Source organism: Mesocricetus auratus, unplaced genomic scaffold (assembly GCF_017639785.1).
Source record: "Mesocricetus auratus isolate SY011 unplaced genomic scaffold, BCM_Maur_2.0 Super-Scaffold_100030, whole genome shotgun sequence".
Classification (NCBI taxonomy): Eukaryota; Metazoa; Chordata; class Mammalia; order Rodentia; family Cricetidae; genus Mesocricetus; species Mesocricetus auratus.
Window position 1 is genome coordinate 13,567,183 of NW_024429211.1, and position 13,337 is coordinate 13,580,519.

Sequence of the window (13,337 nt, forward strand, 5' to 3'; positions counted from 1 at the left end):
AGACTTTGTATTTAATAAATTGATACATGGGACAAGGAAATAGACAGGGGAATATAAAGGAGCCTTAAAAAGGGAAACTAAGAGGGTAATGGGAAGAAGGGCAAGAATCACGTTTTCTTGATTTACACACACACACATTTATATATACAAACGTCATTAAAGCAGAGGGGAGCCATGGAAGGGAGGCAAGAGACCAGCAGGAAGGGGAAGGCAGACCAGTGGGAGATTATTAGTAACATTCATGACGTACATATGTGAAATGCTACAATAAAGTCCTTTATTTTATATGCTGACTAAAAATTGACTATAACAAAGGGAGATGGAAGGAAAGCTAGACACAGGGAGCATGCCTACAGTCCCAGCACTGAGACTAAAGCAGGAGTACAGTGAGTTCAGGGCCAGCCAGGGCCATACACTGCCAGGGTGAGGTCAGTCTCAAAAGAACAGAACTGGGGACTTTTACAAAGTAATTGAACCGTGAGGAGGAAGCGGCTTATACTTGAGGCAGTGGGCTTGTCCCCTTCTGTCCCTGTCTCTGTGAGGACAGTGTCCATCCCTCTAGAGCATGCAGCAAAAGGGCACTACCTTGGCAGCTGATACTAGATCCTGACCAGACACAGAACCTGCCAGAACCTTGACTTTGGACTTTCAAAACTGAGTTTTTGAAAATTTTTATTGTCTGTATATATAAGTTATCCAGCCTCAAGTATAGTACCATAAACATTAAGAGTGATTCCATAATACACACACACACACACACACACACACACAAAATTTCAAGGCTATAGGAAGTGGTAACTAGTAGTATAATTGGAAACAATAAGAAGAAGAATAAAGGCCATTTTGTTGGATGTATCAGTAAGTTTCTATCCTAATGGCATTTGCTAAACCTGGTGAAGAAGCATGAGGCGCATCTCGGGTGAGAACTGTAAGAAACTGCCCCATATAACAAGAATTGCCAAACACAATGAATTCAGTAGCCCACCCAAACAACTTGGTACCGGGTGGCCAAATACTTCCTCCTCACTCCACCCTACTTCGAAGGACTTTCAAATCAGCCTCAGGGAAATGCAAAGCCCTAATTTAATGCTTGATGTGGCTCGAAGAACTGAGCCAAAGCTAGTAATCTAAAATCCTGCCAAAGTCAATAAGGGAACTCCTCGTGTACTTCCTGAGTTTCAAGTTGACAAGGGGCTTTGTTCCACTGTGTGAGTGAAAGTTCCCAAGACTCTGTACCTGTAAGGGCTGACTGACTCGACTCCACAGATATGGACGCTTGGAATGCTGCAGGGTCAGGGTCAAATTATCTCAGGCCAGCATCAGGCCCTCAACAGCCACTTATTACCTACCTCTATGTGACACAACCTTCTGCAAGTGTGTCTGCTAGGTAAACCGTTCAAATTCTTGGATGGAATCACAATTTAAAAGTCCTTTAGAAAGGAAAGGGAGATGAGCCTTGCGTGTCAAATTTAAAAGACCTTTAGAAAGGAAAGGGAGACGAGCCTTGCGTGTCCCGGCTTAGAAAGACAGCACCCTCACAAGGGTGCTTGGAAGGAATGTGACTCGGTAAGCAGGTGGTCAGGAAGCCCCCCATCAGTCGGAGCAGTCTGCGCTGAGCCCACGTGTGTGCAGATGTAGGGAAGAAACAAAGCACTCCATGGCAGCTCCTTCCCATCACGCCACACAATCAATGCGTGGATAACGTGCAGAAGGGAGTAGTTTCCAGCCTGGTAACGAGCATGACTTGCGGAACACGTAGACATTACTCAGCATGAAACAGGAATGGAATTCAAGGATGAGCAAGTAAAGCAACAAGAAGAGACGCTGAAAACCAGGGAAGTGAGCGGAGGAAAGACTTAGCAATCACTGCATCACAAGACAAAAGCACCAATGACCAGGAAGGACTCAAGGAAAACCTAGCCCAGCGCAAGGACTATAGACTGAAAAAAGTCTTGTTAGGAGATCAGACACTCAGCGGCTGTGACAGAGCAGATGCATCAAAGACACGTCTAAGATGAAGAATCAGACGACTGTAGCCCAAAAGAGCATGGCCTCCAGGGACACTGAACACAGGCTCTCCACATTCAGATACCCATCTAAGGGTTCTCAGCCATTCCAACATGAAAACAAAACTCCCGCAGAGGAGAGGAATTGGATGGAAGCCAGTTCTCTCCAGGACAGTGAAAAGGTAGTGTGGGAAACAGCATGGTCCAAGAAAATGTCCAGCAGCTACGGCAAGAAGACATGGCCATCAAACTAGGAATAGAGGACTCGGGAGAACATGAAGAGAACTTGGAGGTGCAGTCACGTTTAAGAGATGAATGAGAAGGTAAGGATGGAGAAGCCATGGTCAAAGGACAGTGGGCACCAGCATTCTGAAACAGGTTAGCTAGTAAATGTGATTAGTGGTTAAGAACCAAACACTAAAATCGTATCATGGTGCCACTGTCCTCATCATCCAGGGAGTCAAGGTGACAGCTGGTCTCCAGAACCAAAAGAGGTCGCTAAGAAGAGACAAACTCAGGATGACTCTGAATGTCATGTCCAAAAGGAGGGAGAACAGGATGGATCCTGGCACGGTCTCTGCAGGGCCAGGTCTGCTGTCCAGGAGAGCATCTGGGCAGTTACTCAGCCATTCTATGCTTCACAACCCAGTTTAGCGACTCATTCACTCGCTTGTGTTAGTTACTCGCCAAAACTGAACAGCTGTTTCCTGAGATGTCAGGATGCACCAGAACCATCTTGAGACATCTGCAAGCAGCAGCTCATCTGATCCTCACAAGAGCCCATGAAATGAATGCTACTGTTTCTTCATTTTACAAAGCAGGAAACAGAGGCAGAGAGGTCTGAGCACGTGCCCCAGAGGAATGAACGGAGGCTGAGAACTCAGGCAGTCTGACTCCCAGCAACATCCTCAACCTGCCATACACCATCTGCCCTCATACTTATTCGGAAACTCACAAATACAGCTGTGACAGGGCCAGTGAACTTCTGTCAAGACAGGTTCCCTTTCGAAGAGAGCCCATCATCATTTTCTACAGTGAGACTTGTGATGGAATCTGCCAGTACCAAGTGAGTTGTGGTTCATCCTCTGGAGAAAAGAGGTTTAATAACAACATAAGCTGTGACAGCTGTGTCAGAAGCTTCAACTAAGGGGCAAAGGGAACCATGTGGTCAGCCCTGAAAGCATATACAGACATGTAACATTTCACAGACTGAACATATGTATGTAACTAGGAACACACACACACACACTGGAGAGGTAAGGGAAGCGGGAAATGATATATTATAATCACAACAAAATGTATAGAAATGGGACATAGTAAAATGGAGAAGAGACTGACTGCATGTGTCTTTTGGGAGCAGACGGCAAAGCGAGGCCCTTAGCAGACAGCCACAGTAAAACACTGCCACGGATGAAGCGACAGAGGAGGAAGAAATGTAAGGAGAAACAGCACATGGCCACTGAAGGAATTAGGTCTTACTTTTCCTCATCCTGGGCCACTGGCTACAGTGAGGTGAGATTACCTCAGAAAACATGGTAGAAAATCAAATGGTGTTTGCTTAACACTCATACTTTTATATTACTTAGAATTTCACACTAATAACATATATATGAGTTTCTGTCAGGAGATGAGAAAGAGCGCCCATCCTCACAGCGCCAGCTGCAAGGAGACACAGCATCCAACAGCATGAGAGAGGCCGGGGATGCTGGGCCTGCCTCTTGGAATGACACACCAGGCTGAAATCATTTTCTAAATACTAGTAGTTACAATGCCCTGAAGACCCACTTGCAATAAAGAAGAAAACAAAATACGAACTTTAAGGCTATGCTGCCCATGCCCAGGTAGCAACCTCTCTGAACTAAACATCGACTAATAAACCCTAATACTTCAAAAGCTCCTAACAGTTACTGCTATTTTGCTGGATTGTCGCTATGTCCATAAAAAAATTATAGAAAATTTCAGCTTAAATTGTTTTAATAAACCTACTACATGAAAATATAGTTTATCATACAGAACTTTTTAAAAACTTCAAATTTCCACACACGAAATTTGTCACTGAAAAAGATTTCTTGTCAAGTTTTATCAATAATTCCTATCCATTGGTAAATACCATCATTTGATTATATATGTAAATATTCTGCCTTGACTCAGATTTTAACACAACCTATAAAGCTAAATAACACAAGTTAATGAATTCCACAGTGCAGGGAAGGCCACTGACGGCACAGCACAGAAGCCAGGAAGGACAGAGAGGAGGATGGAGATACTTGGAAGACACAGCCCTAGCCCATCCTTCTTAGTGCGTGGAGTTGTCCCTACAAACCTGGAAAGCAGAAGAACATGCCTGCTACCTCTGCAGGGGTCACAAAGTCAGCACTATCTACACCATTGTCACTTATCAAATATAATGAGTCAAAACTTCTACCATGTTCATCTAAAAAAAAATTAAACTTTACTTACCATCCACTCTGATATAATAACATCCACTTTTTCTACAGGAAGACTCACTTCTTCGATCTTCCCTTTAATTAGTATAATGGTATCTTCAAGTTTATTTAGCCTGAAAGTTATAATGAATTAGACCAGCCTGTTAAATATTTCACTTTATTTACAAACTGTAAAAGAAAAACCACCATGTTTTACTTAACTCAAGTAAAACATGGCATAGCTAGATCAGAGTAGCCACTCCAACATTTGTCCAGTTCCAAACTATAAATGCCAGTGAACTTCTGCAGTTAGAATGGCCATTTTGACGTGATGAAGCACCACTTGGGGTTTCACACATTCACTATCCATTAATTTTTATGCACTTATACCATAGAAAGACAGAAAAAAAACTATGACAGAATCGAAACTAGCAGAGAAAATCAACTCTGTCCTTTTCACAACTCATGTCCTCTTGCCTGCATTCTCTTTCCTCATCACCTAATATCAGCTTCTCTTGGTTTCCTTTCTAAACAGTATATTATACCTACGCTTACCTATTTACATGCATACGCTATACATTACAGGCTAGGATCTGCACATGAAGAAGAACATGAGGTTTTTTTCTGAATTCATTATCTAGCTTAACATATTTTTCAACCGTTTTCCTTTAAATTTCATGATTTAGCTTTGTCTATAGCTGAAAAGATTCCATTTCGTACATGCACCACATTTCATTCTGTTCCTCTGTTGATGGACAGGTAGGCTGGTTCCACCTCCTTGCAGACAGCTGACCAGAGCAGCAATGAACACGGATGTGCAAATATCTCTGGGATCGGTAAGTGCTGGAGGATGAATGGCTGGGTCATCCGGTAGTTCTAGCTCTAGGTTTCTGAGCTCCCGCCAAACTGATTTTCTTAAGTCATACTAATTTCTACCTCCACCAGAGACAAATACGGGCTTTATCTTTCCCCGCATCCTCTTCAAATTTGTTGTCACATTTCTTGATGACAGCTAGTCTGACTAGGGTGAGGTGGATTCGCAGGAGGAGATGATAGTTAGGCTCTCATCCAGGGTGACGGTTACCATGTTTATTTTCCTCTGTGATTTATGAATACTTAAGCATTTTACTGCTCACTTATGCTTCTGTATTTGTTTGTATCTATATTGTATTTCATGAAAAATGTTTAGTTTTCAATTTCTCCAGGGATACTTAGGAAATACGATAGCTGCTTACTATTTTCTATAACACAGCTATAAAGACTTCACGCTTCTTAAAGGAGCAGCCCACACCCAGTCACCCACCCATGCAGACTTATCTCAGGATGGCTGTGTGGAGACAAGGTCTGCTCTGTGAACAGCTGTCTGCTGGGGCCATTTACGATCTTGCTACAACTCACAATGCTGCCAGCATCAGCAAGCACCTGCTCGGATACGGACGTAGAGAGGAGAACATGACTCAAGGCTACACAGAAGAGACAAAGTCCCATTGGCCCCAGGAATGTGGGTTTGGAGCGCTCCATAGTTTTCAGCACCAGCTGACTTCCCCATTCAGAAAAGACCTACAGAATGAACTCAGAAAGCCAAGAGCACCCCAGTCCTACTCTGAGCCTAAGAGCGTTCTAAATGAATCTCTTTAGCAAAATCTGCTATAAAACCAGTAAAGCTTCAAACTGTGGGAATATCTCCCTGTAACAGGAATAAACAGAAAACTCTTTAAGCAGCTCTCAACTAACCCAATAAACACTGAATTATTGATTTGTTTCAGCATGGGAACTGCACTAGAACAAAACCCTCTCCGTTTATTTCCTGTCTTCAGAGCAGCAATCTCACCTACTTCGTTAAGATACTGGAGGAGGGGATGTCAGGAGAGCGGACATGCAACGGCGTGCTTATGGAGACGGTCGGAGGGAGAAAAGGATGCTGAGCATCACAGGGTGCATGGGATCTCCACAGTGGAGAGGCTGGGAGAGGCCCCAGGGGGAAGAGCTGGTAGAGCACTACATGGGAGAGGCAGGGGTCATACCAAGAGTTGAAAGGTGTGTCTGATGGAGCCAGGTTTCTTAAAGACAGTGAAGAACCACTTATGCATCTTTAGAATAAGCAGTGAGGGCTGGTTCAGCATTTAAAGGCTAGGCTCACAACCAAAAATATAAGCATAAGCAGTGTACAATTAAGTTTGCAACCCACTTTTGCCCAGTGATTTAGATATACAGACACGGTTTCACTATTTTAAGAAACAAGAGAGAACACACAAGTAAAAAGCACAGAGTCAGGGAAACTCACAATCGCATGAGTGGCATTTAAAGGTGGTGACAGATGGTCCTAAAGCTCATAGAAAACAACACAGTGTGTCAACAGGAGGTGAGAGTGACAGGAGGTGAGACAGGAGGTGCAGCACTGTTGAGCTTTCAATCAAAGAGCCAAAACCACGTATTTCTTCATCTTTTGTTGCCACGTATTTCTTCATCTTTTGTTGCCCAAACATATGACGTGGCAATTTAAGACGCAGTAATAAAAGCAGAGGTTTATAAGAGGGCATCAGAGAACAAAACAGTCTGGTAATCTGGCGGGAGAGAGACACCAAATCAGATTGGCGAGCCCATGAAGGGCCCAGCATTCAAGCACACAGCAGACTGAGCAAGGCCGTTCTTCACAGCGCAAACCCCAAAGTGAGCAAAGGGGTCCATGTGGCGGGTGTGCCCTGACCAGGCCGCCTTCTGCACGCCTCAGACGCCAGAGCCAGACCCACCCCAGTTTCCTTAACCACAGATACACAGTTCACCAAAAGCAAACACTACCTGGTAAACAAAAGGGGAGGGGTGACATCTCAGAAGGGGCCTGGGACAAGGCTACCGCTTCAGGTCTCCACTCCCAGAGCATCCATCCATCGGCACAGGGCCGTGGAACCACACACTCGTGATACAGCAACTCAACCTCTCCCACAATAAAAACAGCAGTGAGAACAACCATCAGACTCAAGCGAACATGGAGGCTCCAAGCCCTAAGGAGGGCAACCTAACTGGCCTTGCACGTGATGCCGTAGGTGCTGAAAATTCACTAGTGTCCTCACTCACTATACAGGTGCCCACAGGAGCCCCTATGTCCCTGACAAACTGGAGGAGCTGGCATTTCAGGAATGCCAGTTCTATCCAGAGTGCTGTGCAGGGTTAGGCATGAAAGCATGAGAGTCCAGAGGGCACTTATATAAACAGTACAGTAGGTCAAAACAGGCTTCGGTTGTAGTCTTATTGTCTGTGGTGCTGGGGTCAAGCCCAGGCCTCACATACGCTAGGGCTGGCTGGCCGCTGAGTTATGCACCTCACCAGGCTTTTCTGATCTTGTTTAGTACATCAGACAGAGGCAACATGAAAGACTGCACCTTCCACTTCATACTGGGGCTGAAAGGACCGCACTGTGAACAGGAGACAGATCAGCTTTCCCGTGAAACTCTCCAGCTACGTCAAAGTCTGAATGATGAGCTAGTCAGCCATGGCTGAGTCGGGGAGAAACCAGAGAAATAGCAAAATACAGCCAGCAGAGATCTGAGAGTGAGCGCAATATGTAACTGTCTGGTAGCTGAACAGCTTTGCTATCTTCATGTAACTTTCTGTTTCTGCAATGATTACTCTCTGCACAGTTAAAAACACAAGAGCAGGAAAGCAATTCCTTTCTCTTCCATGTTTTAGTTTTATTTGCCAGTACTAACACCTCTGAAATCCTAAGTACATTTTTCATACAGGCAACCTCAGAATAGCTGACTGAACTATTTTTAAACGTTAACACACCAATTTAAATTAAGTAACTAAAATGCATCTCACTCTAAACTCAATAGAAAGAACTAAAGAAATGTCAGCAGTTTATTAGTAAGAGGGAGAATGTGCAGTTTGAGCCCTGGTAGTAAGTTATTAGTAACTGAGTTAAGCTAAGATTCAAATACATGACTGATAATCAATCCATTTACTGGTATGGTGTATTAGGTTATGTCAAATTCTCCCACAAAAACAAATGAGCAGAATAAGTAACACACCAGGGCTGTGACACACAAGAACATACTCAGAACTCCTGCAGTTGGGTATGGTGATTCATGTGTCACGCATGGCTGGAACAGTGGATTAGGCTACACAGCTATCTCACATCTCAAGGAAATTAAAATGTAAATTTTAGCAAAACATCCCTGTTTTCTTCTCTGTGGCACCAATAAGGCTAGCAAAATGATGTCCACAATGTAACTTAAGCAAAGCCATCTAGCACACTGAAATAAAGACTACACAAACATGAGTATTAGGATACAACTATTGCCTCTGAAAGTAACCATCTGGGAACACACACACACACACACACACACACACACACACACACACACACACACAGAGTAACAAGGTATTCAGCAAGCCAGAAGCAGTGGCCTGCCACAAAGGCAACACTAACAGCTGTGGCGGGAAACTGCTTCCTCATCCTGGATGTCTCTGCCTCTCAGCGACCACCACACACATGCAAGTGCAGGGGTACCACACTCTAAAATGTATGCTTGCTCCCTGAGAAGCCACTGTCACCCTCCATGAATGACAAGTCCTGGCAAAGTGCTGAGGAGCCCACAAAGGAAAAGACTAACAGATAACCGCCCCTGTGTATCACAGACACACTCCTTCCTGCTGTGGTGTCAAGGCTGTATTGTCAGCTGGTGGGGTTTTGGGGAAGTGCTTTGGTAATGAGGGCACAGCCCTCACCAATTTAAGGTCACTTCATGATGTCACAGGGATATGGGACAAAGAAACAGGGACTAGTTGGAAGAAATAGTTCACACCTTGAAAAAGAGACCTTGCTCCCTGGGTCTCTCCTGACCCACACCATCAGGTGAGTTTTCCTCCACACCCTTCTACCAAAGTATTCTACCTCAGCTCCAGCAGAGTAACACAAATCCAGCTGACCATGGGCCATGACCTTTGAAACAGTGAGCTGAATTAAGCTCTACAGCAGAACACAGCTCATCACAGAACTGAAACCTGAACACGTACATAAAACTTAGGGCTGGAGCAATGGCTCAGCAGGTAAGAGCACCCGCTACTCTTCCAGAGGACAAGGGTTCAGTTCTCAGCATCCACATGGTGGCTCACAACTGTCCATAAGTACAGTTCCAGGGGTTTCAATGCCCTGTTCTGGCTTCTGGAGGAACCAGGCATGCACACAGTACACATATATACATACATACAAGTGAAATACTTGTACACCCATTTAAAAAAACACTAAAAAAAGTCTTAAGCATGTTTCTAAGCTTGACCATTATACCCTTGAGTTCTAAAGTTCAGATACAATAAATGTGAACATGATCTTGTGCAAACATGTTTCTAAATCTCTTGGGAATGAAAACAAACTATCCTTTTCCATTTCAATAAAACACAAAATTCAATTGGAAGCACAGGTGGCCCAGGTCTACAGAATCAAGCTAATGCATAAAGGAGCAATCCTACACACTGGACTCCTGGCAAAAGAGCCTTCCCATCATCTTACTACCAACAGTGAATTTTTGTTAATTCTTCTAAAATAGTTTTTCCTTGGGATGGTGCCTCTCATGTTTGTTTGCACAAGCGATTGAGATACCTGCTACAGAACCCCTAGAGAGACAAAGACATACTTAACTGTGCATCACACAAAGAGAAATAAAAACCCTCACAAAACTACAGAAAGGCGTGCACACAGCCACAACTCCAGCTCACTTCCAACCATTCTAGAATTGACTTAGTATAAAGGAGGGATATGCTGATGTCAGAGAATAAAAACACAAGCTCAGTCTTTAATGTAACGGCTGTGTGCTGACAGATGTGCTCTGGGGAGTCTTGTGTTACTATCACCCTATGATAGTTCCTGGTTTTCTATTATAATCAGTATACTCTGGGTCAAAACAGCATAAAAACAATCCCATAACATCAACTGTCAGGATGACTTAGCATGTAGCCCCAGCATGCCTAGCTCAACACAACCTGAGATTTTACTGTGCTGGTGGAATTTTACAAAAAGGCAAACATGTTGACTATCCTTTACTACACATTAACTAAAAATTAAGAAATGTTTACATTCTCAAGTTCAAAATGAATTATAAATTGAGTGTTAAATGTACACCTACCTTATGATATCCATAGCTTGGTAGAGGATTTCAGACTGGTCAACGGCAATCACTTTCTTTGCCCCGGCTTTGGCGGCAAACATTGAGAGAATTCCAGTTCCACACCCAACATCTAGAACAACCTGAAAATAAAATAGCTACTATTGAAAAAGGCTTCTATTTCCAATTGCACTAAATGTTAGAGTATTTTGGGATAGGAATACCTTTTTATAAAAAGTTTAACTTTACTGATCAACTATGGTAGTTCCTATGAGCAGAAACAACATATTATGAGTTATTTTAAATTAATAATGGTACAGTTGGCCATGGTCTTCAGCAATCAGGCCAGCAATGCTAAATTAAGAGATACTTTGCACAAACTGAGCAACTCCATGGCCAGCAAAAATGTGCTTTACCCTGCTTATGGCTAAAGTCTAACTGAGGCTCAATTTGGGTAGAAACAAGCCTTTCAAGTTTGAGCAGAAGGAATTAATGGTAGATCCCATACAATTTCAAAACAGTTACAAAGGCTATTTTATAAAATGATAATGGAAGCTGCTTTCCTTTTCTCTGACGTAAATAAATAATAAAGTGAATGAATAAACTTTAACTGTAAATAGAAGCCAGTAGCATAAAGAAGGCACCTAACTGGGAATTTCTTCCATGGACTCCAAACAAATTAATTATGAGCATTTCAGAGGATGATTAAATGTCACCCAAAGTTAAATTAATTGAGCTACCATATGGCCTCCACAGGAATTTTGAGAATTGAAACAATGTTAAGAAAGAAGACAGGACGGAAGAAAAAGACCATTTAATTACAGCCACCTTAAAAAAAAAAAAACACAACCACTGTGTACTGTGGAGGTCACAGGATAACCTCAGGTGTGTCCTTGTCTTCTGCTTGTTTGGAACAACGTCTCTTTGTTATCTACTGATGCGTCCCCAGGATAGCTGCCCAGAGCCTTTGGGGGTCTTCTGGAGCTGCCTCCCTTTTGCCTGAGGGGCTCTTGGATTACAGACCTGCTTCAGCATCTAGCTTCATAGGGGTTATGGAGATCCAAATTCAGTCAGTCCTCACGCTTGCATGTGTAACCACTAAACCATCCCATCTCATAACAATACTCTGAAAAACACATCTATACTATGCCCTGTAATATGATATAGAATCTGGTGTTGTAACATGAAGTCTACTGAATATATAAAAGGGAAACATAGTAATGAAACCCAGGGGGAAATATACAATTTCATGGACTTTTAAAACAATGACATAAATATTTACATGGCCATGCCACAAAGCAACAGCCAGGTCTGCATGTGTGTGAATCTCCACACTGTCACTAACAAGTCCCACTCTAACCACTGCCTCTCCTGCACTGACACCCTGCTTCTCGTGCAAGGAACAAGGGTTACAGGCAAGAGACTAGAGTCTTTTCAGTTCTGTGTTTTGAAGACATCAGTTAACCTCCCTGTTTGAAGTAAACTTCAGACAAATTACAGGTGAAGCAGACAAGAGGCAGCCACCTCCATGGTGTTACACGATGACCTATGCGTTATCAAATGCACTTACATACATGGTCCTGCATCTTCTACAGCAACAGCAAAAGTGCAAGAGGAGATAAAAGCTGTAGACTATTTAATATTCTGAATTACAAAAAAGTATGCCCTTAATGTGCTTAAAGAAGCTAAAATGTTTCACTTAACAGTGACTTCTGAAAAACCACAAATGCCAAGCAAACTCTATCATACTGATAAAGCTACTGGCTAATGCCTCGGGCAAAGCAGCAAGGAGGTGCTCACACTAGCCTGCCATTTCCTTACCCGGGCAGACTCTCAGTGAGGGGAGCAGAATGCCACAAATGGACTCCACATAGTTTGCCATGGTGTTTTGATAAGGCAAAGGTACATGCTATGTTTGCTTGCTTGCTTGCTTGTGTGTTGTGTGTGTGTGTGTGTGTGTGTGTGTGTGTGCGCGTTGCACCTGTGTATCATTTACATGTATGCAGATTAGTACATACAAGGCCAGAGACTGACTTGGGGAGCACTACTCTATCGCTCTGCACCACCTGAGCCCAGGTCTGAAGATGCAGCTTGTCTAGCTGGCCAGCTTGCTGCAGCTCTGGTGCACCTGGACCACAGGTGGGCTGCCACAGCACTTGGTAATTACATGGATGCTGGGAACGTGAACTCCAGTTCTCCCGGCTTTGTGGCAAGTGCTTTATCACTGATTTATCTCCTCAGCTGCCCCCGCCTGCGCCCCCGCCCCACACACACACACACACACACACACACACACACCACTGTGTACGTGTTCATGAACTTAGTAAACACTCTTCCTAGTCACAAATAACTTATTTCAAAAGCCTACATCCTCTGGCAACTAGTACTTGAACCTTCTACTCCAGAGTGCGCTCAGAGAAAAACTTCTAACTCACCGCTTCAATTCCTATGGCATTCATATCACAAAGAAACGAGAAGATGCCTCAAAGAGGGTGCTCTGACAATAGCAACTGTCAACCAGAAAAGATGTGAAAATTCCGTCTGCAGGTGAGGCACACAACAGTTCCCCGCATGCCCACATCCTACAGCTGCCTCCTGCCTGGCCAGACAAGGACCTCTTCATTTCCCCTCAGCTTACTAGGTTAAGAGAGCAGCAAAGGGCTGGAAAGACGGCTCAATCCAGGTTATGAGCACTGGATTGTCTTCCAGAGGTTCAATTCCCAGCAACCACATGGTGGCTCACAACCATCTGTAATGAGATCTGCTGCCCTCTTATGGTCTGCAGGCAGACATGCGGGCAGAAC

The 13,337-nt window shown here is 43.7% G+C and overlaps 1 protein-coding gene across 1 annotated transcript in view; it reads right to left on the reverse strand.

Annotated features, from left to right (window-relative positions):
• Nucleotides 1–13,337, reverse strand: part of Prmt3 (protein arginine methyltransferase 3) — a 72,435-nt gene that overhangs the window by 44,584 nt on the left and 14,514 nt on the right. The window contains exons 9-10 of the mRNA XM_005083216.4: nt 10,555–10,676; nt 4,467–4,566 (exon numbers count right to left, since the gene is read on the reverse strand). Coding sequence (XP_005083273.1) covers nt 4,467–4,566; nt 10,555–10,676 — 222 coding nt within the window. The remainder of the gene's footprint in view (nt 1–4,466; nt 4,567–10,554; nt 10,677–13,337) is intronic.